This window comes from Trichogramma pretiosum, unplaced genomic scaffold (genome assembly GCF_000599845.2).
Source record: "Trichogramma pretiosum strain Unisexual culture from Peru unplaced genomic scaffold, Tpre_2.0 scaffold30, whole genome shotgun sequence".
Classification (NCBI taxonomy): Eukaryota; Metazoa; Arthropoda; class Insecta; order Hymenoptera; family Trichogrammatidae; genus Trichogramma; species Trichogramma pretiosum.
Window position 1 is genome coordinate 1,543,447 of NW_019641675.1, and position 25,076 is coordinate 1,568,522.

Genomic DNA, 25,076 nt, shown 5'->3' on the forward strand with positions numbered 1-25,076 from the left:
TTATATACGCAATAGCGCAGCATACGTCAAGTAAATTGTATATTGTAAGCGCAATCACGCGCCTATATACGTATATAATAATGCAAAAATAGCGCGTAGTAAGTATACTCATCCGGCGCTGCATTGCACGCCGTGTGCGTTGTCTGTTCAACAGGTAAAACTCGTTACGGCGTGTGCGTGAACTTTTATCGACCGGTCGAGCGAGCCGGAGCCAACGGGACAACGTCGCAAGCTTCGGCTGCGGCTGCGGCTGGGTCTGCTGGTGGTGCTGCCGCCGCTGCTGCTGCTGCTGCTGGCAATGGAACATCGGCGCAGCCCGGGATTGGCTTTCGCGCCAAGCAAAACACGAATTTCCGCAGAGAGAGCTGGAGAAAGAGCATGGAGAAGAGCTCGGACTCGGCATTTTCCAGGTGAGAGGCAGAGAATAAGAGCTCGCATTTTTGTACGTAATACGGTGCATGTGCGCGCGGATTTTTATCATATCACGAGGATGGGCAAAAAATGAGATTCGTAGCTGATATTGAATTCGGCCGATGCGGGGACTCGGAAGGGAGAAACGAGGTGCTTTCTCTCTCTCGATTTTTCTTTTAGATATATGGAGAAAATATATATATCATCTAGAATGGCAGATTCAATTTAATCGGGAGGAAAATGTCGAGGAAAAAGAGAGCCGAGCTTTTCAACGTAGAATTTATATTCTCGACTGTAGAAACGTACAAGCGCGCTCGCGTGCTTTCGCTCCTGCGCGACGCTAATTATATATTGTTCGTCGCCGGCGCGCGTTGGGGCTTTTCATCGCGAGCTGTTCCGCGCGTACAGTTTCTTTTCTTTTTTAATTGTTTTTTCGCGGAAAAAATCAATTTATTCACCCGCGTACACGCGACATTTCTCGTTCGCAGCTCGGTGAGCTTTTTTTTTTGCGCAGAAACCATTTCAATTAAACTTCATTTTTTCCTCATCCAAACTATAATAAAAATAATTTGCCTCTGCTTGTGTGTGTGTGTTTGTATGTTGCGCGTTACGATCTCGTCTCTCTCTCGTGCCACGTCTGGCAGTGACTATCGAAGCAGCGTCCTGGGCCCGAGCGACTCGGAGAAGGAACCAGCCAGCAGCGCCGGAAGTCGTCCCTCGGATTCGGATCAACATCATCAACATCAGCAGCAGCAACAGCCACAACAGCTCACGGCTCAACACCCGCCGCGTCTGGGCGTAACGGCTCCTTCGGCCGACAGCGAGAGCGGCGGCAGCCATTCACCCTCGCCCCGTGCCTCGCGACGACGACAGGTACGTACCCGCGTCAAATGCACTTGTTTCGACGTATATTATATTAACACCGTTCGTTTTGAAAAATTTTTTTAATATTGGAAGCACCGGCCCTATACTCTAGTTAAACTAAAAACATGAAGTTTTCCATTCACCCGGTGTCGCTGGGCGCCCTGAATCTGCTCTCGACAGATTGTTTAAGTTTGAAAAATTGCAAAATCAGGTATCAAATCTGTGAACCGTTAAAAGCAAAATCGTCACTTGAATTTTCAGAAAACCTTTGAACACCTGTAACTTTGGTTCTAATGAACATAGACAGGTTTTACTACCATCAAATTAAAGGTAATTTTATGCTTTTTCAGATTGTAATACTTTCAATACAGCTATTAAGGGCATCTATAGCGTCACCAGGTAGATGTGAAATTCGTGTTTTTAGTTTAACGAAAGGATTCTGCCGGTGGCCCCAATATTGAAAAAAAATTTTTTCAAAATCAACCGGTCTCGTATACATCCTACTCGTAGCTTTTAACGTAAATCGATTTCGCGGACGCGCGCAAAAGGTATACGGAGAAAGTAAAGATAGTAGAAAAAAAGGAGACAAAAAAGAAGGAAAAACACGTATATCCTGAAGTTATATGGAACTGTACAGTATGTATATACACACGCGAGCACAAGCTCGTATATACATGTTTATTATTGTGTTATGTCATTTTTTTTCACCCCCTTATTTTCTGCCCACGGGAGACCGATGATGGCATCGTAGCGTACAGGGGTAAATAACTACGCAACGTTGCGAAAGTTTGCTTCCTTCCTTTTCTCTCTCTTTGCTTTTATCACCGCGACGATGAGGTTGTTTTTCAACGAGCAAACTTTTTATTTATTTTATTTTTCATTTTTTAATGGATTTTACGCGTTATATGCTTACAGCTGCGAGCCGATCCGACGCACTTGTATATAATTTAATCCTGTGTGTGTTTTTGTAAACAGCGAATACGCAATCACTCGCTCACCTCGCTCTGCATCATCTCGCATCATCCGTTCTTCTCGACGTTCCGCGAGTGCCTGTACGTGCTGAAGCGACTGATCGACGCCTGCAACGAGTCGGCCCTGCCCCAGCGCTGCGGAGGCTCGCGCCAGCAGTACCGCGACACGAATGTCTGGACGGTGCTCTCGGGCCAGTCGTTCGAGGGCGCCTCGTCCATAGTGCTGCACGACGTGCGCGAGATCGAGACCTGGATCCTGCGGCTGCTGAGCGCCCCGGTGCCCGTGCCCACGAGGACCCGCGTCGAGATCGAGATACTGTCGCCGCAGCTCCAGCCCCCGCTCTGCTTCGCTCTGCCGGATCACACGCGCTTCAGCCTCGTCGATTTTCCGCTGCATCTGCCGCTCGAGCTGCTCGGCGTCGATATCTGCCTCAAGGTCCTCACCCTCATTCTGCTCGAGCACAAGGTGAGTGAGAGCAGCAGCTCTTTTTATTATTGTTCTTGATTATACGAGGCGTCGTTTCTCGAGCATCATTGCGATCGAGGCAATAAAAGAAGAGAAAAAAAAAACCAACTATAAAGACTGCTGATCTCGAGAGGCGCAGTTAAACGGCTCTACTCGACACCCTCCGGAGAATAAACATTTTTATACTTTCTTTTCCCCTTGATCTCTCGTCCACACACACACACACACATAGGTACTGCTGCAATCTCGCGACTACAACGCACTGTCCATGTCGGTGATGGCCTTCGTCACGATGATCTATCCCCTGGAGTACATGTTCCCGGCGATACCGCTGCTGCCCACGTGCATGAGCTGCGCCGAGCAGCTGCTGCTGGCCCCGACGCCCTTCGTCATCGGCATACCCGCCTCCTTTCTCATGTTCAAGAAGAACTTCCGCATGCCCGACGACATCTGGCTGGTCGATCTCGACAGCAACAGGATCACGCCGCCGAGCGGCCTGGGCGACTGTCTGCCGCCCCTGCCCGAACCCGAGGGCTCCATACTGAAGAATCATTTGGCGCAGGTGGGGGCTCGTCCTTATTATTCTTCTATTTTTTTACATTATATTATGCCTTATTTATACGTGCTCTCATTGTCATCTCTTTTTTTGAATATATAATAATATAAGATTCTTGAGATGAATTTATATATGCTTCGCTTCGTCGTGACGTCTTTTTTTGTTTGTTTCTTTTTTTTTTTTTTTGAAATATCAATCAAACGATATACCAGCGGATCCGATATAACTTTTGACTTGCTTCAAATTATATACAGCTTTTTATTAAAAAAAAAGAGGAAAAAAAAATCATCATTTTCAACTTTTATTCAATCGATGTCTCCTTTTCAATAATAGAACGCAATAAACAAGTTTTATAATTACTCCCTTCATTTTCCATCGCTTTTTTTTCGATCCACATTGAAAAAAAAATTTTTAAAACCAACGTGTCACTAACTGTGTCTTTTTTATCTGTCTTTACTTTTTAAAACTCTACCCCACTTCTACGCTTCTACAGGCAATGCAACTAATGGATCAAGCCGGCACTGGTGTAATTATCTTTTCTAATATTTTTTACAAAACACGTGTTTATCTAGCAGAAGGCCTAATAGATAAAACGTTGTGTTGGAATATTCTTTTTTTTTTAGCAGTTTTGCATGTAATACATGTTTAGTACGTAAGAAACGAAATGTTTTTTTCTACTTTGTTTTTCTTAACTGTACGTTCCCTATACATATAGAAAATGTGTAGTATCGTAGACGTATAGTAGAGAGAATGAAAAAACTAGGAGAAAATTGCAAATTACAAATAAAGCTCCTTGTTTAGAGTAAGCACCTCGTGGTAAGATTTATTATGTACGTAAAAAAATACCAATCCAGTAGAAAATATATATATATGCGCACTCGACTTATTTTCTTAATGAGAGAGCGAAAAAAAAAGATAGCAGCCACGTAACGTTTTATAAGAGCAGACTGATAAAATGCAATTGATATCCCTCGCACGCGGCACACGCACGCACACAGGCCATGGGAAGTATGTCAATACCGCAGCCTCATCTGATGACGCCCCAGAATGCGGCTCAGCAGCAGCTTCACTCACCCCAGAGTCGCAGGGAGAGCAGCGCGTCGCACCATTCGACTCTGAGGTATTTTACTTGTTCTCTCGCAATTTTCAACTCTCTGATGGAAATTCGCGATGAAATGAATCATGATTTTCTTCTCTCCGCGCGCGCAGCGTATCGTCGGCCAAGCATCGACCGAGCTTGGACCACTCAGCCATGAGCCCGGTGAACTCGTCGGGCCAGACGTCGCCCCGTCGACCATCGTTGGCCATATCGCACGTGAGCTCCACGGCTTCGTCGCAGCGTCTACTAGCCTCGCCGTCGACGACCCATCACCACGCGACGAACAACAACGGCTCGATGATGAGCGGCCAGGGTGGCGCTGCCGGTGGTCAGGCTGGCGGCGGTGGTCCCTCCAATCCCTTCATCTACGGAAACGACGTCGACTCTGTGGACGTGGCTACGCGCGTCGCCATGGTGCGCTTCTTCAACTCGCAAAATCTCCTGGCCAATTTCACCGAGCACACGCGCACCCTGCGACTGTATCCCCGGCCCGTGGTGGCCTTCCAGATCAACTCGTTTCTGCGCTCGCGGCCGCGCGCCAGCCAGTTCCTGGATCGGTTCGCGCGCACCCAGGCCGTCGAGTTCCTGGCCGAGTGGTCGCTCACCCCGAGCAACGTCGCCTTTCTCCGGGTGCAGACGGGCGTCTGCGATCCCGCGCAGATCGGCGACAAGGCCAAGTGGTTCGCCAGCGAGCTCGAGCCCATACAGTTCCCGATCTGGAACGGCGGCAACGGCCTGTCCAACGCCCTGAAGGCGATGCGCGAACACGAGAGCCAGCCCACGGACGAGAGCGGCAGCGACTCGGACGCGGCCGAGAGCACGAGCTCGTCCTACTCGTCGCTCAGCGACTTCGTCTCCGAGATGGCGAGCTCCGACATGTCGCACAGTGAGTCCATATACCATATGAATCTCGCTCGAAAGGAGACCTTCCCTTTTCTCCAGGTCACAGCTTCTTATCGGCATTTTTTTTAGTCTCCTGGTACAAGATAGTAAAGTTCTCTATGCTAAGTTTGATACAACGGACCTTAGGGAATCTTAAAAAACGAACGACTTCAAAAGAAAATGCTGCGAAGAAAATAATCGTAGAATTAGTCAAAGAAGAAGTATGAATTTTCCAGAATTTTATTAACTCCTCTATAGCCTTTTTTCAGAGGCCTTTAAAACCTGCCGGACTCAATGAGAACAACGTCAAATTTCCTGGTAGGAATTCTCAACATTTAGTGGTTAGTTTTTATTCAACAATAAAGTTTTCAGGCAAAAACCGGTAATGTTCGAACCAAAAGAGTGACGTTTTTTCACAACATTGAACAATATTGAAGAACCAACAACGCAACGGATCATAAAAGTTCAATATAAGGGTTTCGACTTGTACAATATTTTTTACTTTGCCAATTGCAGATTTGTAAATGAAGGTAATCGCCATCTAGTGGTGGAAGCTTAAAACAGTTGAAAACTGGTCTAGATTTTTAGAAACATGCACTCAATAATTATAATATAATTTTAATAGAAAAATCGACAAAAACAAATCTGGAAAAAGTTCATTAAGTTTTTTTGACTAATTTTAAGTCTTTTTTGTTGGCATTTTATCTGACACATCGTTCCTTTTTGAGTTAAAAAATCGAAAAGATTTTTGAATACAAACGAAAATCATTTTTCAAATGGTCCATATAACCCATCGAATGAAAATGAGTGTAGAGGGCTTCATTATTGATTACCAGGAAATCTAAAAAAAAGTTGGTAAGGATCTGCGATCCAGAAGTGGTAGAAAGTCTTTTCGTCAGTAGCCGAGCTCAATGTACGATCGGACGCGCACGCATACCTAACCGCTCGCCTTCTGAATATTTACAGGCTCGAAAGTAAATCCGCCGCAGATGCACCTGTCCATCGATCCCAAGAGCATCTACAATCCGCCGAGCTCGCTGCAGTATCCGGGCGCCGAGGAGGAGACGAACGAGCGACCCGAGAGCCCGGCGAGCAGCTCATCGAGCCACAGCGACCTCAGCAGTCCGAGCATCAATCGCGACTCCGAGGTCGAGATCGCGGCCAAAGCCAAGGAGGAAAAGGAGTCGGAAAAGACGCCGCCCAAGAGCGACAATGTGAGTAGCTTCACTGCATGCATCGTCGCTCATTTTTCCTTTTTTTTCCGTTTCATGTACTACTTTTCTATGAACTATATACTATTATTTTACTTATCGATATACGCTTAAATTTTATATATTTATGCACTGTAACAATGGACATAAATATATATTATATTGTGCAAAATACAAATTAATCGAACCAATTTTCGATGTATAAAAAAAACTTGATATAATTCAAAAAATACTGTGCACTCCCCTCATTCTGTCATTATAGTGCGTCATGTTGCAATTTCATGAGAATCGAATCATGCCGAATCAAACATGACAAATGCTCCAAATTGATATCATTTTACAAATAAAAATTGCTCGTGCTCCATTTGGCTAATTGGCAAAATCATATGCTCTTCCGATTAATGAATAATTCACATATACGTGTTCATCATGATTAAATAACTGCCAGATATATATTTATATGATTACTATTATACATGTATATTATTTATGTATATATGTATACGATAAACATTGCACCTTTTCTTATATCATTTTATATATACTTATTATATAAATCGCAAATATAATATATATATTGCTTCGCATTTACTTTTTTTTTAATCGAGTAATTTTTGAACTTTTCTTAAACATATATTCATTTCGTTTATCATAACTTTTGTATCAAGCGAATGAACCTTGCGACAACAGAGATCAGTGATATCTATCTACTGCAGCGATTATTTTGACTCTTCATAGCGCTCCTTTTTTTTTTCATTGTACCAATGATCGTAAAAAGCCCGATTATTTTGACGTTTTTCTCGCTGTTGTTTTTTTCTTCAAATTGGTGTGTCTGTATACACATATGATGATTGTTATCGTTGACCAGCTCTATACTTATACTATTGAAAAAAAAGTGTTGATCTTACTGACCTCTCTTTTTTTCTATTTACTTGCATCTTGGCCGTTTTTGTATTATGGAAAAAAGCGAATTGAACGAAAAAAAAGCTAACGGGAAAATTTTACTTCTTTCATCACGATAATTTTGTACGTCAATGCACCACTTTTTCAGCTTTAGTTCTTCTATATCATTTCTCTTTTATATATTTTTCCTTTCTCATAGCTGATAATGATTAATTTTTCTGCGTTTTATAATATATAATACTTGCTATTACACGTTGATTAATTTGCGGCGCGAAATATACCTATAAGCGACAGAAAAAGTGCAACTGTAAACCAATCTCTAGAATATGGCAAAAACGACGGACTGATAAACTAACAAACCAACAAAAATAAAAAAACGATAATGAGCCAGGAAACAGGAGGGTGCTCAGAAAAAAAAAATACAAAATAAAATTAACAAAAGAAAAAAAACCGTCACGCACAGAGTTGACAAAATTGCCTTTTCTGTATTGTGTGTCCACAAAATTGACAAATCCAATTCAGGAGAAAACGGAGGGCGGTAGTTTCGAGTCGGACTCGGCCGCATCGCTGACCACGCAGATAGCTCGCACGACCTATCTCAGCGAGCGTAGACTGTCGTCGGCTAGCGGTCTGGATCCACGTACGTACGTCGAGACCGAGCGGCCCGTCATCAGTAGGAGCGCGCGACGATTCTCGAGAACGATTACACCAGTGAGTGCAGACAAACCCCTCTCTCGCCACATACATTGAGCAGCGCCTCGAGGAAGGGCCAGTGACGTTAAAAAAAATAAAATAAAAATACCAAAACAAGACACAAATTATTATTATACATGTCAGCTCTTCGCGTCAGTCTTTAATACTCTGTCTATAATACTTTCTTACTCTATCCTGTATATTGTATACATCAAACTCTCTATTTCTTTTTTTGTTCTTTTTTTTTTTTTTTTTGAAGAATGAAGTTTAAAAATGCACTGCGATATGAATTATTTCGTTTTTTTTTCCTTATTTTTATGTATACATTTGAACGCTACCTACTAACCCCAATTAATTGTTTTGAACGTCGCAATATTATTCCTTTTTTATATTCTTTCTCTCTGGTATATAGCCTGTGTGCGATCAAAGTAAAAAGGAGTTTTTCTACCTGCTTAAATTGGGTCGCTTTCGTTCATGTATATTTTTTTAAACATTTTTTTCCTCATTCGATACATGGCAAAACAAAAAAAGAATTGAGAATAAAACATGTAAAACGTGACACACATCGCAATGCCGAGGCATCGCTCGAGAACGAGAGTATTTATAATTGTATTCTCGAGAAAACTTCTTTCGACTTTGAGCTAAAAAAAAAGGGAGAGAGAAAAGACAAAACTCACCCGCTACTTGTACTTCAAAGCTCTACTGGATGGAGCAGATGATAATCTGAGAGCCTGTTCTGGAAAATTATGCATCTCTAACAATGCTTCTTCGTACTTTTTACTTTCTACTTTTTCTCAATTTATCTAGAAGCAGTATATATTTGCATCCATAAATGCGAATTATGATGGTTATTAATGCGTAATATAAGCTTGCCCATATGCCACGCTTTTTTGCCTCTCCCTCTGTACGAATGATTATTTATCTTTATTATCGTTAGAATTTATTTTTTTCGTTCAGGTAGATTATTTTCTACAGACTGTACGAGCGAAACATTGCCGAGTATCAATATCCTCGTACATCGATTTGCATTGCTTACGAACTGCATCGTGTGCATCGAAAATTTCAAATGCCTTGTAGTTTTCTGCATCTTACATTTTACATTTTATCGTAGCTTTTGATAACTGTATATCTCTTCATGAATCGTAAAACAATGTGACACGCGAAATTGCAGTCATTATGCGATATCATATTCCACTCATTTTCCGCACCCGAAATCAAAATAATGAATTGTTATAGATTGTTAAAAAGTAAAAATTACACGATAATATGCAAAATGAAATTAACAAAGATTTATTGGTTAATTTATATATCATAGATATATAATGTTAAAAGTTTCTGTATTATTATAGCCTATACAGTTATGAAGATATAATACACTTTAGCTGACTTATTTATTTTGCTTAACTTTTTAAGTTGATGTAGTTGTATAAACCCACTGATATTATCGATTCGTTCAATATATTGAATTTTTAATTTATACATTGTGAATTACAATTAACACAGCTTACAATGTACACCACATAATTAATAGCACTGAGGCTCTGGACACCACGAAGATGAAATAACAATCGCTTACACATCCAACAAATTTTTACAGATACAAAATATACCATACGAAATTTTATCATGTATACAGGACAAACGATACACGTGAAAAATTCAGCTCTCCACGACATAATGCACACCCCCACACACATACACACGTACAGCAAAGCAAACAACGCAACGATTTCCGAAAAATTAACCCATAACGATGGTTTTTTTTTCTTTTCTTTTTTTTTCGTCATGTTGACAACATAATACAGGTACCACCGATCAGTCCGACGGGTCTGCAGCGCCAGCCGAGCGTCGGCAACGTTCTGGCGCGCGCGGGCAGCTTCAGCGCCGGCTCGGGCTCGGGATCGCCGACCGTGGTCAGCAATCCTCTGCTGCAGCGCCAGGCGACGAGCACCAGCTCCGACGGATCCGGCACAGCTTCCGCCGCTGCGACTGGATCGCACAGTCTACCCAGGCAGGGCAGTCTGCAGCACAGGCAGCAGCTGCAGCAGGTCGCGCGCCAGAGTAGCGCCGGCAGTAACGGCGGCGTCCTCAGGCAGGGCTCGCAGGGCTCGATCTTCGAGCAGATCGCTAGCCAGGCCAAGGATTTAGTTAGAGAGACTACGAGGCAGAGCAGCCAAGACGGCATACTCGCTCATATGGACAAGGTGTGAATGTGAACGATTCTACTGTTTGGTAAAAAAAAAACACACGATCGTTGAGAGTTGAAAACCTGCAGAGGGTCGGTGTTTTTTTGTGTTGAAATCGTTCTTTTCTTTGCTCGTTAACTTGATGTTTGGTTTTTGATACATGAGTTGAAAATTTTATTGATAAATTTATATCAGCATTGACATTTTGATGCATGACTTTTTTATATATCTCTTTTTTTCATTAAAGTACCGATGTTTTCTTTCTATTCGGGTTTTTTTCTTCAAATTTTTGCGCTACACCAGGAAAAGTCGAAACTCGGACGGTAATTTCTACTACGAGAACTTGTACATTATGCGTTTTTGTAACTTTTACCATTTCGAGGATTATGTAATTTCGTTCCAAGACCGTGGCATGAAAAACTATGTTCCAAACTACGATCGCAACGCAAGTACTACTAGCGAACTAATATATGATTTACGCGCGCGAAACTCGTGTAGCGAACTTTCGATCGAAACTTGTAATATAATCTTTCGAGGCGAAGCAGCTCTCGCGACTATTACGCTAGATAAATTCAATATAAATGCTTTATACGATCTACAAGTTGAGGCTGCTGGGTCACGCACGTAATGTATGCAACAATTGGGCGCGTATTACGATATACATCTTCTTTTGTGTGTGTCATTCGCATTCACATCGAATTTTGCAAAAAAAAAAATAAAAATAATAATAATAAAGTCTCTACTCTGCCTATGTTCGTAGCGCTCTTTATACTATCTTCACTTTGCGCTCGCAACAGGGCCAGTTGTAACAAATATATAAATTGCATGTGTTATAAAACACGCATCTGCCTCGATAATACACGCACCCACTCACACATACGTGCGTGCGAATTACGTCTCGGATCTGTGCGTGGGTGCAAATGGACTTTTTTCTCGAGTCCTTTTTTATCTCTTTCATTGTAATGTGGTTTTACGTAACTGCGCAAAATTGGATTGACAATGGAGACTCGACGAAAAAGTACCATCCATTATTTTCTATATGTGTGTGTAATAATCAAAGGGCCATTGAATTTAACTACATATCTTTTCCTTTTTATACTCCGTATTAATAGAATTTGTGAATATTATTATATACTTAATTTTCCATGTGACATCTTTTGTATTCTCCCACAATGTCGATCGATGTTATATATATATACTCTTGTCACCTTTTGCCTCGATATATCTAAAGCAAATGTTATTTCAAATGTATATAATTCGATTTTCGCACGCAGCTCAAGCACCAAGCCAAGGAAAAAATAACCGAGGCCGGCGAGGATGGCCTCTTCGCCCCACTCGAGCAGGTAAATAATTGCGTCGATCGATTCGACGAGAGAGTGTCAAGATCGTCGCTAATTCGATTTTATTTTATTATTATTATTAATTCAACACGTGATATTACGTTAACGCTCGTTATTTCGTGTAACGTTGATATGTATTTTTTTTTACGCAGCTCACTCAGCAAACGAAAAAAGCCATGGGCGAGGCGAGCAAGTCCATGCAGGAAGCATCCAAAACAGCCCTCGAGGCCAGCAAGACGGCCGCCGGAGTCAGCAGGAATACTCTGGACGATCTCACGTACGTCGGCAAGAGCACCCTCGGCGACTTGACCAAGAGCGCCAAGGAAGCCGCGGCGAAAAAAGGATTGATCAAGGTAAGGATCGCAGCTGTTGCTGCTCGTTCCTAATAATTCTCTCATGGAAAAATTCAACTGTATATTTTTGTTGGCTTTTTCACACAGAGCCTCGGCGATTCGCAAGACTCGCCACCGCAGTCGCCGCCGAGCTCCGTGGTGTCGAGGCGCGAGTCCTCGGGCTCTCAGCTCGCCACCACCGACCCGGCCCGGGCGGGTCGTCGCGAGCTCGGCCGCGACTTCTTCAGCAATATCGGTAGCGACTTGAACGGCATCGCCGAGTCCACCAGCAGCATGTTCAGCGGCCTGTTCGGCTCCAAGAGCTCGATCCAGCAGAAGGGCAAGGAGACGAAGAATCAGCTGTTCGGCAAGAACAGCAAAGCCGCCGCCAACAGCAGCAACAACAACGTCGAGCGCTCGTCCCTGATCAAGCACACGTCGGCCAAGAATCAGGAGGAGCTGAGGCGACGCGAGAACGCCGAGAGGACCAACACCAACACGGACAATCAGGCCTTCTTGACCGACGTGATCAATCAGGTGATGGTTGGCGAGGGCGTCGGCTGGCTCAAGCTCAACCGGCTCAAGAAATTGATGGAGGACGAGAGCTATCGCGACTTCATGGTCACGAAGCTGAACAAGGGCCTGAACCGCAAGATCAGTCCGGACGATCACATCGACGACGTGTGCATCAGCAAGCCCGTGTACAAGGGCATGCTCAAGTGTCTGCAGGCGATAGCCCAGGGCTTCGCCGTGACCTACGGCAACTTCGGCCTCGGCGGCATGGCCTCGGTCTTCCAGATGATGGAGATCGCCCACACGCACTACTGGAGCAAGGACCTGTCGGAGAGCGGCTTCGACAGCTCGCTCATGTCCCAGGCCTCGAGCCCCTACGGCAGTCGCGAGAATCTGGCCGCCATGTCGTCGTCGTCGCCCCAGTCGCCGAATCACGCCGCGCAAAGGAGTCACCACCATCACCAACAGCAGCAGCAACATCATCAGGGCGCGGAGCAGCAACAGCAGCAGCAGCAGCCGCCGCAGTTGAGGCTCGAGAGGCCGCAGTCCCAGGCGAGCAGCGATGAGAATCAATCGACCACCGACATGTTTCTCGACATGTTCAATATGAAGAATAAGAAGTTTCGCCTGACCAAACTCACATCGTCGGACGAGGTGACGTATAACTAGCGGAAATTTTTATACATACTTCTGTACAATAATTATCTTATAGTAATTTGATACTTTCGTTGGGATTTGCAGAAGGGTAGTAACGACGCATTGTCAACCGACGGCAGCATAACGACCAATCCAGCTTTCCGTGGACCCCATCAGGCCTCTTTCCGGAGTACCGTGTCCGATAGCGAGGTCGAGCAAGGCAACGTAAGTACAAAAATAGATCCGATAATCATCCGATCGTATCGAAATCCCCGCGCACAAGGCGTGCACGCGATATAGAAGTAGATATAGACTTTTCACTCACTCGCAAAATTCTCCTCCTCGCCATTCACGTTCCATCCATCGCACGTCATGGATAAAACGCGACAATAAGCAGTTTCCGCATCAGGCCAAGCAGCGCTCGGGCAGCGTCTGGTCGACCAGTCGCTCCTCGCTCAGCAAGTTCGGCGGCGCCGCGGGCCAGGTCTTCATACCGAGCGCCACCAGTCCGAGCCCCGAGACGGCGCGCACCTACCTGTTCGAGGGACTGCTGGGCAAGGAGCGCACCAATCTCTGGGACCAGATGCAGTTCTGGGAGGACGCCTTCCTCGACGCCGTGTCGCAGGAGCGCGACATGATCGGCATGGATCAGGGCCCGAGCGAGATGATGGAGCGCTACAAGAGCCTGAGCGACAGCGAGCGACGCCGCCTGGAGCACGACGAGGACAGGCTGCTCTGCACCCTGCTGCACAATCTCACCGCGATACTGGTGATGCTGAACGTGGAGAAGAAGGATATCAGGCAAAAGGTGCGCCGTCTGCTGGGCAAGAGCCACATAGGTCTCATCTACAGCCAGGAGCTGAATCAGCTGCTAGATCAAGTCAAAGATTTGGTAAGAATTCGAGTTCAATAAAGACCCTGAAAAATGTCAACGAATCTTCTTGTTTTTTCACATTTTTAATATCCAGAATGGCAACGACATCGACTTGAAGCCGCTCACGTCGCGCCAGATGCATCGGCAGTCGTTCACCGTGCACTCGGGCACCAACGCCGAGGGCGATCTGCGCTTCCTCGAGGTGCGCCACGACGGCCTAGTGCTGCGTGCCGTCAACGGGGTGATCGTCGAGCGCTGGTGGTACGAGAGGCTCGTCAACATGACCTACAGTCCGCAGACCAAGGTGCTCTGCCTGTGGCGACGCAACGGCGGTCAGACTCAGCTGCACAAATACTACACGAAGAAGGTAACCGATTTCCTTTTTGTTTTTGCGCAAAAATTCGGTCGAAAGTACTTTTTTTCCACTAATCCCCAACTATTTTCTTCGCGAAACAGTGCAAAGATCTGTATTACTGTATAAAAGACGCGATGGAGAAAGCCGCGGCTCGCGGCCGAGGTGCCAACATGGACGCCGAGCTCGGCGGCGAGTTCCCCGTTCAGGACCTGGTCACGAATCAGGGTGGCCTCCTGCAGGTCTGCATGGAGGGCATCGGCCTGCTCTTCGCCAACAGCAAGGTAATGTCTTTTTACTACCCCTCAGACTTTTTCGATTCGTATATATCCATCTTCCTTTATATCTTTTCTCAAATATGATACTTGACTCTTTTTTTCTACCTCTCTCAATGATCATTATATCCTTGGCCTTGCCGAAAATACGTCCTCCTTTATATCCCAGAGATCGAACGTGACAATGACGTGTTTTCAATAACGACAAGTTACTATGGATTTACGAATGCGTTACTAATCTTATTACTAACAGACGATTACTTTCGACAGTTTAAGACTTTCAATTCCTTTCCCATTTTCCCATTTTTAATTGTCACATAAATTCTTTGTGGTGAGTTTAATAGTATGAAACAAATATATACTGGACTGTTTTTTCTAATCATATTATAGCGTTGTACACGACGTGCAATAGACTATGTTAGCTTTTTTTTATTACAAGTCTTTATGATCGTTATTTTTTTACATGCCGAGCTCCTTTTATTTTTAATTAGGGTTCAGTGGTTGAGGAATAATTTTTCTCATTATTTTTTTTAAATTACTTTTAATATTAAATAAATCGTACGTTAATTATTTTCTTTTATTAAAAATTTTCTGTTGGAAAATTTAACTTTTTTTCTGCGCTATCGAGTTATTATTTCTACGTTATACTATATTTTAATTATAATTGCCATTGATGCAAGGACCACTCAATAATTATCTCCCATCGCTAAACTACTACGAAATCTGCTTGATTATGTATTATGTATACGTACTCTCAGCTTTAATAATGACTTTTTAAAGTATCTCCTTTCATTGAATTTTATCATTTTGTGGTTGTCTTTAATTAAACAAGACACCGCAGTTTTGATTAAAAATTTTAATGAATCATAATACATTCGCATCACGTTTAGAGTACACTAACTTTTGAAGGGTATTTAATGCACAGTATATGGACCTCGTTTGTTCGTTAATAATCATGATAATAAAAATTCAATTCATGTCCTTTTCCGCTAGCAGTTATATTTTTCACGAAGATAACTTTGTAGTTTCATTCAGTCGCGTTACCATCAATCAGCATTGATATTGCATTAGTAAAATTTATTCAAAAATCTCTAAAATGAAATTTTCTTATGGCAGGAAACTGATGTTTGAGGCAAAAAACTTCGAATTGTCTCTAATAAATATTATTATATATATTATCAATTATTTTCTGTTTAATTTTTTGAATTGATACAGCAGTTAATAATAATAAGATACTAATTTTTTTATGTTTATTAAATTTTTTTCGTTTTTTAAGATAAGCATTCCTTCAGTGTCTTTTTTTGCATGGAAATCGATGTGCAGCTACAGTCACTTCTGTCTGTTTTTTCATAAATTCTAATTATAAGATGAGATAACATGATACTATATTTCATTGCTATACGTTATATTAATTTTATGAATTTTTTGAAAAATATTTATATTTTTTCATGCAGTATTGCGTACAAATTAAAATTATCCAAGCTGATTTAGCTTTTCTTTGAACGATTATTTTGATTATTATCAATTTTTTATTACCAGTGCTATTGATATTTCCTTGATATAAAAAAAGCAACAATTTTTGGTTTCTCTAATTTTATGTTTAAAATACTGGTGTCGTTATTTTTTTCCAATTATTACGTACTTTATCTTGTTGCATCAATAAAAAAATATGATAAACGTTCGGTAAAATTTGTTTTTCAGTGATGTATTTCGAAAAAGACTTTTTCTATTGTACGTGAATGAAAAAAGAGAAAAGTTTATCAACGGCTGTTATTTGTGATTCGCATAAAAATGAACACAATCTAAATAATATCTTCTTATTGCAGATGTTAGTTGATAGGCTTTTCTCATTTTGGCTTGGGAAACTTTTGAGATGGTCCTTCAACAATGAATAAAAAAGTGTGAAAAAAATCAGGTTTTACTAAAAGACGTCGCGGTTTTCATTTGATGTAATGACTTAGTGCAGTAATTGAGAAAATTCTCAGTATTATATGCATTAGTGATTGAGATAGCGCCACTTTTTAACGCACTTTGGATTTGAGTACTTGACGAAGTAAAATCTTGGTAGCGATATTCTAAAACTTAGTTTTAGCAGAAGAAAATGGTAATGTTCTCTTCGTCAGAATTAGTCCTGTACTTTTTACGATCCCCACGAATTTCCTTGAAAAAAAATTATCCCCAATACCGAATATGTAACGAGATGTGAAATGGAAAATTGAAAATGTATGAATTGTGTTACGGGACCTAAATCTCTATCTAATACATGAACGTTCGTTTGTTTTTTTTTGTCTGTTCTCTTCGACATTCGTCGGATCAATTGTCCCTCTGGCTGTGCGCGTGTGTGTGGGCAAATCAGGATTTCGAGGTACTGATAAAAAATTTTACTTTCTTCAATAGAAAAGCATTTTTCATACCAATGTTTTAGTTTGTTTCTTAGTAATAAATCAGTATTGACTATTATGACAATGTTTTTATTAGCTATGTACAATGTTGGTCATGACCACAAGTTACAATTTTTTTTACAATTTTTTTTAATGCATTTTAATTGACTGCTAATTTTAACAAAGTCTTTTGATTATGTTTACTGTTAGACGTGTTTCAGAAATTTTTTTTATAATTTCTTAGCAGTAAGCTGCTTCTGATCATCATACACTCGGTTTTTAACGATAAAAATACGTTCATCCATGAACATTTACACTGACAGAATAATCTTTCTTGAACGATCACTGTAGTCTTATAAAAAAATACATCCTAAATTCATATGAATTTTGTGAAAAATACGAGTATATTTACACAAGTATTTCTTTATAATTATTTTTCTCTATGAAAAATTGATGTAATGTGATTTTAAATGTTACCGTACGATGTATCGTTCGGCTAATTTATGATGTTCTATTGTCAGAATGTTCGAAACGACTAAATTTTTTGTATGTATGGCTAAACTTGTCCTCGTTTACGATCTTCTGTCTCTGAATATTCTCATCATAATTCGAAATAATCGATGTTTTCGTGTCTACGTAAAAAATTATAAACTCTAGATACAAAATTTTGAAACACGTCAAACTCTTAAAAATGGAACATGTTTAGAACTTTAAAAAGTATGAAGTTTGAAAAAAAATCGGTTGTTCTGTTTATAGAGCTAACATTGCTGAACAATACTACCAATTGCTACACTGAATGAGCTTTTGTCGTTGTTATAGCAATCATGCAAATTCAAAAACTAACACGATACTATTTCATAAGATCGTTTTGCATTAAGCGCCGAGTCTTGGATCTACATTGATTTCTAATGGACTCCTCCAGCACTTACTTTCAAGCAAAATTTATACCTAGAAGCAATGATTATTATTTTGCACGAAATTCCTTGAAGTTTCTGAATGAATTGCTGAATTCGTCCATCAAAAATAATCCTTTCATGATAAGTAGTATAAAAAAAAAGTTATGTATACCCTTCTTAACCGGGGATTTTTGCCGATTCATACATACTAAACAATCAAAAATTATTATAAACATAAAATTCATATATTACAAGTAAAAGATGTATATTAAATATAATTTATCTAACATGATTCATCCTTACCAAAAAAACCACCAAATATTTCATGACCCATATTATGAGCGCAACTATTGAAAACCACTACGTCTCATTCACTTTATATACTTAGCACTCGTTAAAATGAAAAAAAATCCATTTCAGAATAGACCTTTAGATGCACAATTATGAGCCCTACATGAATTTCCACTTATATATCCTCATGTTTAACACCACAAATGTACGATGATTCTAGACCATCTCTAGAGTTGCCTGCATGCTCTATTTGGCTTTGCATGTTAACATTTTTCATGATTACTATGATGTACTTTGCAGGCGTTTTTTCTGACGTTTTCTGTAGTCATTGAATTTGCATGATTTTTTAATGCATGATTTTGTTTTAGCGGCTTCTTTGAGTTTTTTTATTTTTTTTTTTAATTTTCATTAACTCTAGGCGTTAAGCATGGTTTGTGTGAAAATTTAAATATTAACTTTTCAGATAACACTGACAATATTAGTGCAATATAAAACTTTTTGACTATTTATACCTCCAACAACAACAAAAAAACCACGATAGCTTTTTATTGCCCGTAGAGATTCAAAATAAAATTTGTGGAAAATTCAAACACGTGCACGTTATGCTTAGATTCAATTTGAAAAATTTTTCATCGAACGAGTACTAAGAAATATTCTATTTTTCAGTTTTTCGTAAGACTCGAGCATATCCGCAAGTGCTTTACTCAGGAGGGTGGAATCTTCGTTTTGGAAGAATTCAGTGAGTGTAGCATTTTGTACCGAACTGTATACGATAACCAAAAGAGCGAATATTTTCACACGTGTATCTTATTTTTCAGATCCTAAAACTAGACAAATAATTCAACGTAAATATAAGTCCCAAATGGTAAGTGTCGCAAAATTCCTTAAAAATGAATTTCAATGTGAACTTTTTAATCGATGTGGAAAATGATTTTTTTTTAATTTTTTGTTGTTATTTCTAAATAATCGTTGTTGTTCTTCTTCTGAAATTATCATTTTTATACACGTGTAAAAAAGTGAAGCAACTAAAATTTTTCTGAACGAAACAGGCGAGCGAGGCTGTTCATTGCATGCACAGAATATTTTCTGTTGCGCTTACCAAGCAGCTATCAGCAGAGGCTCGTAACGCCGAGCAGTCGAAAAAAAGAAATGCATGACTTCGATGTTTTTCTCTTTCTTTTCTTAAATATTCTGTCTGGAAGTGTAAGTTGTATCGATGTTTATATTTTATGCTTGCATTTAATCAATATTAGTTTTTAGTATATACAGCCTTTGTATCCTGATGAACCTGAAACACCGGTGTACCTTGTTGCTAAGCTGGAGCTTTACTAAAAATACTTTGGCATTGCTTATTTCAATTCGCACTTATTTATTCTTTTCTTGCACACTTTTTATGTGTAAATATGACTTTTCTACAAATAGAGAGCAAAGCTAAATTACTTGAAAATGCACAAGGACGGCCTTTTGAGGCAAAGATATTTAATTATATCTTACAGCTTAATGGAATAATTAATCGCGTTTCGCAGGCGGATCAGATCTGCTACTCCGTGCTCTGTCTGTTCTCGTACGTGGCCACGGGCTCGGAGTACACGAAAAAGCAGAGCCAAACGTCGAGTCCTCGGCCCTCGTCGGCCGGCCTTGGCAGTCAACATCAGTCCCCGCAACAGCAGCAGCAGCGTAGAAGCTCCCAGGCCGAGGCTTATCCGCGACACCACTGACGAAGAGGCAGGTACTCTTTGCCGCTGGTGCAGACTTACGCTTGTATGCCTTGGGCGTGATGATCGTTCGCTAATGGCGAAGAATGAATTAACGAATGAACGTGAAAAAATTAAAGAAAAAAGAAAAAAATATGTATCAACGGGTGCAGCTATCAAATCCATGTAAGCGGCACCCACAAACTAATCATCTCCGTCATATCTCTCATATGTACCTATCATGATAATGTGTAGTTTATGAATATGAAAAAAAAAAATATACATATAGGTATATGAATATACGTTTTTCACGCTGCATACTTACTGTCATAAACAATTTTAAAGACATATGTGTGATTTTTGTTTTTCAAAGTGTTCGTATGAATATTGTCTCGTTGTTATATAGTCAAAAAATTGTGTGACTACTATAAACGTAAATAGTTCAGATTTTGTATAGTTACCGAAAAAAAGTTGTAAAAAACGAATTTTTTATGTGATGTTTGAAGTTCAAATAAAAGTAGACGAATTATATTATCTGTTTAATCCAAGTTATGGTGTTTTGTCGTAAATATATATATATTGGATTGAATGTTATGTTTATAGAACAGATCACTTTTAGTCGCATTTATGGATCATTGATATAATAGTTCTAGCTGTTGACAAAAAAGTTTACGTATATATAATTATTATCAAGAGGTGCAAATTTTAAATGAATTTCATAGATATTTGTTTTAACTAGATGATCTCAAAAAGAGAGTAATTTTAATTAAGAATTTCTTTACACAAAATCGTTCGATGTGCACAATATATATACTAAGTATTTATTTTATCAAGTTATTTGAAACTACGACGAATGTATGAGCAAATATGATTGGAATACACGTATACAAGCATAATATTGCAAAGAGCTAATAATAAAAGTATCGCTGGAAAAATTAATACATTCTAATAATACGACTTTACTGTCTACTTTTTCGAAAAATCAACGAGCAAATGAAACATGGGCGCGTAATTTCAGAAAAAATCAACACACCTTTATCGGAAGACAAACCGGTGCATTTCTAAAAGTATGTTATTAAATATAATCGATAATAACCAATGTCATCTGTTCGGCGATCGAAGTTTTTTGGGAATTTACAAAACAAAGCAATACTGTTCTTATTGATCTAGCTTTACGTGTTGTAGATAAAAATTAAACTGCTGTGGAAAATTAATACCTCATAGCAATCTTACGAATTCGATAATAATTATTGAAAAAAAATAATATTAAAAATGTGTAAACGTGTAAAGCGTAAAAAAAAATTACAGGCAGTTTTAATAAAAATAAAAAGACCCGACCGTCGTATTCAATACGATACGAATTAACTTGTACTACGTTTAAGAAAGCAAATCTATATATTTTTGCGGTGAAATCAATTTCACGCACGAGCAAAAAGATTAGTCGATACAAAATAAATAGAAACATTTTCTCACCGAACACACGTTACGATCATTACAACTCGTCGATGAAATGTATTATTATTAAAAAAATTCGAATCGCCTAAAATATCATACGCATTTTTCACTGGTACTTTAACGTAAATCGGCTGTATTCGTTCTATATGAATCAAGCGAGTAAAGGACGATTGAAATATCACTTTCTAAAGCTTATATAGAGATGAGATGTAAAAGGATTTGAGTCGAGCCCTCGTCGATCAGCGTGCGTGCGTATTATTATTTTGAGCTTGTGGATACGCGTGTGTAAATATGTATATTTTCGCAAAGTGTGACGTACTCAAATGTTCCGTTGTGCGTGGAATGGAAATAATTTTTCATTGTCTTATGAATTGCGCATAAAAATGACACTCATATCGCCTCAAACGAGAGACCAAGAATCCTAGTGTATATGATACATTTCACTGTCTTGCATCATTATCATGAAGAAGTTACAAATAAGAATAAAGATAAATTATTAAAAAAAAATTTGCAACTTTTACCATCATTTCTATCCTTGAACCCCGCTTTATGATTTATTTTACGAAAATTAAAAGTTTCTATGCACACGCTTCATTTTGAACTTGTAACTTCAGCGACCGTGGCGACGTTTTTTACACATGGCGGCCTCTGCGCGCGCACGCAACTGAGCGTCCAGAACAACGTGCGCGCTCAAGATACTATTCCGTTTCTTTCTCGTGAAAACACAGACCGAAAATGGTACGTATTTTATCTGAATTTATCTCGAAGATCCTTGATTAGTTATTGTTTATAACAATTAAGTTGAGATTTTCCGTTCTTTAATGAGTATTATCAATTTTTCAGGGTGCTCACAAAACGTTGAGGATCAAGAAAAAGCTTGCCAAAAAGCTAAAACAAAATCGCCCCATCCCACAATGGGTGCGTATGAGAACGGGTAACACCATTCGGTAAGTTTTATTTATTTATACTTTTTTCAATCGCACTTTAGCTATATCAGTAAATTTATGTAAACTATTCAAATTGATAATTTATGTTTTGGATTTATTCGAGTAAAATTGAAATAATATCGCGGCATTCATAAATCAATTGCGTTGAGGTTATGGAACATGTGGAGATGACATGCGTTCTAAAGTTATCCAGACAGTTTGAATAACTAATTATGTTGATTTACAACACATCTAATTTTTGTCATTTTATTTATTTTACAGATACAACGCCAAGAGGCGTCACTGGAGAAGAACCAAGTTGAAGTTGTAAATTGTCACAACTATTGTATACTTTATATATCTTAATGATGGATAATAAATTTACATAAAACTATAATTTTTTGTTTAACTTTTTTATTTAAAAAAATGTCCAACATATTCGGAACCAAAAGTTAGTACAACTTTTGAGCTTTATTATAACAAATAAACAAATATTACATTCTATCTGTATATCTAAAAAATAATTATTATTTGCAAACTACAATGAACCATAGACCTTTCGCTTTCGCAAACCTTCTTTCCAATCTTCCAATTGCTGATCAGGAGTTTTAGGATTCAATTTATAATAATCTGTGGGTGGCTTTCCTTCTTCAAGTCGTACAAAATAGTGACAAAAAGTATATCTTATTTCACCTGTTCTTCCTTTAGCGTGTCTCCTTACACCCTTTACGCAAAAAGCCTTACTACAGAAGGATTCAGCTAAAAATTAAAAAGTATATTTCATTAATAAATTATTTTTGTTATATTTTTTATCCCAAAGAATAATAAGAAAATATGAATTAATTTTTTACTTACCAACCCATAAATTACTTTTGAATTCTACATTATGCTGCTCAACTGCCATTTTTTGAGCTTCTAAAAGTGTTTCTTTGACAATGGCTGCTCCTTTTTTACTTACAAAAGATAATTGTTTTATAGCTTCATCAATTGATAATCCTCTAATTAACCAAGCTACATATAACATTTTCTTTGGTGTATATCTGATATTAGTTTTTTGATGACAAACATACTGTAATGTTGTAATAAAAAAATTAATGGGATTAGAGAATTGAAAATATTATCACTTTGACTATTATTAACTTACGGCTGGTCGTCTTGGTTCTTCAGGACTTTGAATAGGAAAAAATTTTTCATTATGTTTAAGAAACGATTGTGGATCTCCCTGCTTTCCATGACTTAAAGATGTGGTGTGAATATTTTTTTGAGAGTTGTTTATGAGATCTGTACCTTTAATAATGCCCAGAAAATTTTCTTTGACAGGTTTAGTCTGCAGAGACAGTGATTTAATCCGATTTGTTAGATTACGAAGCATCTTTAAAATATAGTCTAAAAATAATAATAATATTCATTAATGTTGATTCAAAATAAAATAACCTCAAGGAATATGTAGAGCGATTGACAAGTCAACGTTTTTGTATAAGTAGGTGCATAATTAAAAGTTCAACGTGGCTTACTTTGACAATTTGGGGTGATATTGTTGAATTCGCAAACGAAATTGTTACTGTCTCATAACTGCGCTACAAAATGCACTTATACACCGTCCGGTTGATTACAAGCACTGCGAGCACAAATGCAACGCGAGCAGCAGCAGTAGCAGCAACAGCAGACGACAGTATAGCGAGTTATATGTTTGCCCATTGACGTGAGATTTGCAGATACATCATGGCATGCAGCAATTTTTCTCGACTTTTACAGCTTGGGGCGAGAGCATGCACGAGCACGATTGCATCGAACACAATAGTCAGGCAAAGCCCTTTAGGTAATCATCTTATTAATAGGTGTCATACATTGCGTTGGCTCAAGTTCATTGACATATAAACATATCCATTATAACCCTATAACCCCGGCCGGTAGTAGAACGTCCCAATTGTTTCGTTTTGTTGATTTACTTAAATATTTGTGAACATAATTCGACGAATTTTTCAGTGCCAAAGCTATGGGATTTAAATGTCAGATATTACAGAAAAATGAAGGGTGTGCCCAGGCATTTACCTTGGTTTCCTCCAAAACCTCCAGCGACTCCAGATTATCAATCCGAAGTAGTTGATCCATCAGAGGAAAATGAAAAACTTATAACAGGTATAATTTTACACTTTTTGATGAATTTTTTATTTTTATACAGATAATAAACGTTTTACTTTTTTTATTTTTCAGAGGTGTCAAAAGAAATAAATAAACAAATTGCTGAAGACAAAACAGGACGTTTATTCGCTATAGTACATGTAGCTGGAAAACAATTTAAAGTTACAGAGAGTGATATTATTATTATTCGGGGTTATTGGCCTCCAAACATAGGGGATCAAATAAAATTGGAAAAGGTTCTTCTGTTAGGAAGTAAGGATTTTACACTTGTTGGTAGGCCTATTCTTAACAGAGAATTAGTTTCCATTGATGCAACTGTAATTGAAAAAACACTATCAAACACGATTACTCACTTCAGATTCAGAAAGAGGAAACAATATCGAAGAATACATTGTAAGTATTTATTAACTATTTTTTGTTATATTGCTTAAACTATGATGATTCATAAGAGCAATTTTTTAATAATTTTCAGTTTACAAGTACCAGCATACATATGTTAGAATCAACAGCATTACATTGAATGGTGAAGTCGATAAGAAATTAGAGGTTGAAGGATTAGATAGAGTGTATTAAATACGAATGACTCATTAAGTAGCTTTTGTACCATAGGGCAAAGGCTAAAAAAATTATACAATATTTGTTTGAAAATATTTATTAAGTATCAGTTTGTAAATAAAGAAAATGGAAAATACATTTGATCAAATTGAAATAAAACACGTTTTAGTTT

General features: G+C 39.1%; 4 protein-coding genes across 11 annotated transcripts in view; 3 read left to right on the forward strand and 1 right to left on the reverse strand.

The window, feature by feature from the left end:
* Positions 1 to 21,788, forward strand: part of LOC106653162 (MAP kinase-activating death domain protein) — a 42,620-nt gene extending 20,832 nt beyond the window's left edge. Inside the window, exons 4-24 of one of the 8 annotated variants that reach the window (XM_014372462.2) lie at positions 155 to 410; positions 1,056 to 1,284; positions 2,251 to 2,712; positions 2,945 to 3,274; positions 3,762 to 3,794; positions 4,267 to 4,388; positions 4,478 to 5,253; positions 6,216 to 6,463; positions 9,862 to 10,260; positions 11,517 to 11,585; positions 11,735 to 11,935; positions 12,023 to 13,081; positions 13,169 to 13,288; positions 13,461 to 13,955; positions 14,032 to 14,304; positions 14,394 to 14,573; positions 16,921 to 16,929; positions 18,799 to 18,871; positions 18,951 to 18,997; positions 19,182 to 19,335; positions 19,659 to 19,751. In XM_014372462.2, the coding sequence (XP_014227948.1) occupies positions 155 to 410; positions 1,056 to 1,284; positions 2,251 to 2,712; positions 2,945 to 3,274; positions 3,762 to 3,794; positions 4,267 to 4,388; positions 4,478 to 5,253; positions 6,216 to 6,463; positions 9,862 to 10,260; positions 11,517 to 11,585; positions 11,735 to 11,935; positions 12,023 to 13,081; positions 13,169 to 13,288; positions 13,461 to 13,955; positions 14,032 to 14,304; positions 14,394 to 14,573; positions 16,921 to 16,929; positions 18,799 to 18,871; positions 18,951 to 18,997; positions 19,182 to 19,289 (5,489 nt within the window). In that variant the 3' untranslated portion in view covers positions 19,290 to 19,335; positions 19,659 to 19,751. Of the gene's footprint in view, positions 1 to 154; positions 411 to 1,055; positions 1,285 to 2,250; positions 2,713 to 2,944; positions 3,275 to 3,761; positions 3,795 to 4,266; positions 4,389 to 4,477; positions 5,254 to 6,215; positions 6,464 to 9,861; positions 10,261 to 11,516; positions 11,586 to 11,734; positions 11,936 to 12,022; positions 13,082 to 13,168; positions 13,289 to 13,460; positions 13,956 to 14,031; positions 14,305 to 14,393; positions 14,574 to 16,920; positions 16,930 to 18,798; positions 18,872 to 18,950; positions 18,998 to 19,181; positions 19,336 to 19,658 lie in introns of all 8 variants that reach the window. The other 7 variants (XM_014372457.2, XM_014372458.2, XM_014372459.2 and 4 more) reach the window with 7 other exon arrangements.
* A 125-nt stretch (positions 21,789 to 21,913) lies between these two features.
* On the forward strand, positions 21,914 to 22,604 carry LOC111694035 (60S ribosomal protein L39-like). Its single transcript, XM_023460677.1, has 3 exons — positions 21,914 to 22,019; positions 22,125 to 22,228; positions 22,490 to 22,604. The coding sequence occupies exons 1-3, from the start codon at positions 22,017 to 22,019 to the stop codon at positions 22,536 to 22,538; spliced, it is 156 nt and encodes a 51-aa protein (XP_023316445.1). The 5' UTR covers positions 21,914 to 22,016; the 3' UTR covers positions 22,539 to 22,604.
* A 39-nt stretch (positions 22,605 to 22,643) lies between these two features.
* LOC106653164 (39S ribosomal protein L22, mitochondrial) lies at positions 22,644 to 23,849 on the reverse strand. The gene is made up of 4 exons (XM_014372465.2): positions 23,722 to 23,849; positions 23,352 to 23,593; positions 23,063 to 23,276; positions 22,644 to 22,966 (listed from the first exon to the last, which is right to left on the reverse strand). The coding sequence occupies exons 2-4, from the start codon at positions 23,577 to 23,579 to the stop codon at positions 22,746 to 22,748; spliced, it is 663 nt and encodes a 220-aa protein (XP_014227951.1). The 5' UTR covers positions 23,580 to 23,593; positions 23,722 to 23,849; the 3' UTR covers positions 22,644 to 22,745.
* A 57-nt stretch (positions 23,850 to 23,906) lies between these two features.
* Positions 23,907 to 25,015, forward strand: LOC106653163 (39S ribosomal protein L21, mitochondrial). Its single transcript, XM_014372464.2, has 4 exons — positions 23,907 to 24,026; positions 24,194 to 24,346; positions 24,422 to 24,742; positions 24,822 to 25,015. The coding sequence occupies exons 1-4, from the start codon at positions 23,930 to 23,932 to the stop codon at positions 24,920 to 24,922; spliced, it is 672 nt and encodes a 223-aa protein (XP_014227950.1). The 5' UTR covers positions 23,907 to 23,929; the 3' UTR covers positions 24,923 to 25,015.
* The last annotated feature ends 61 nt before the right edge of the window (positions 25,016 to 25,076 follow it).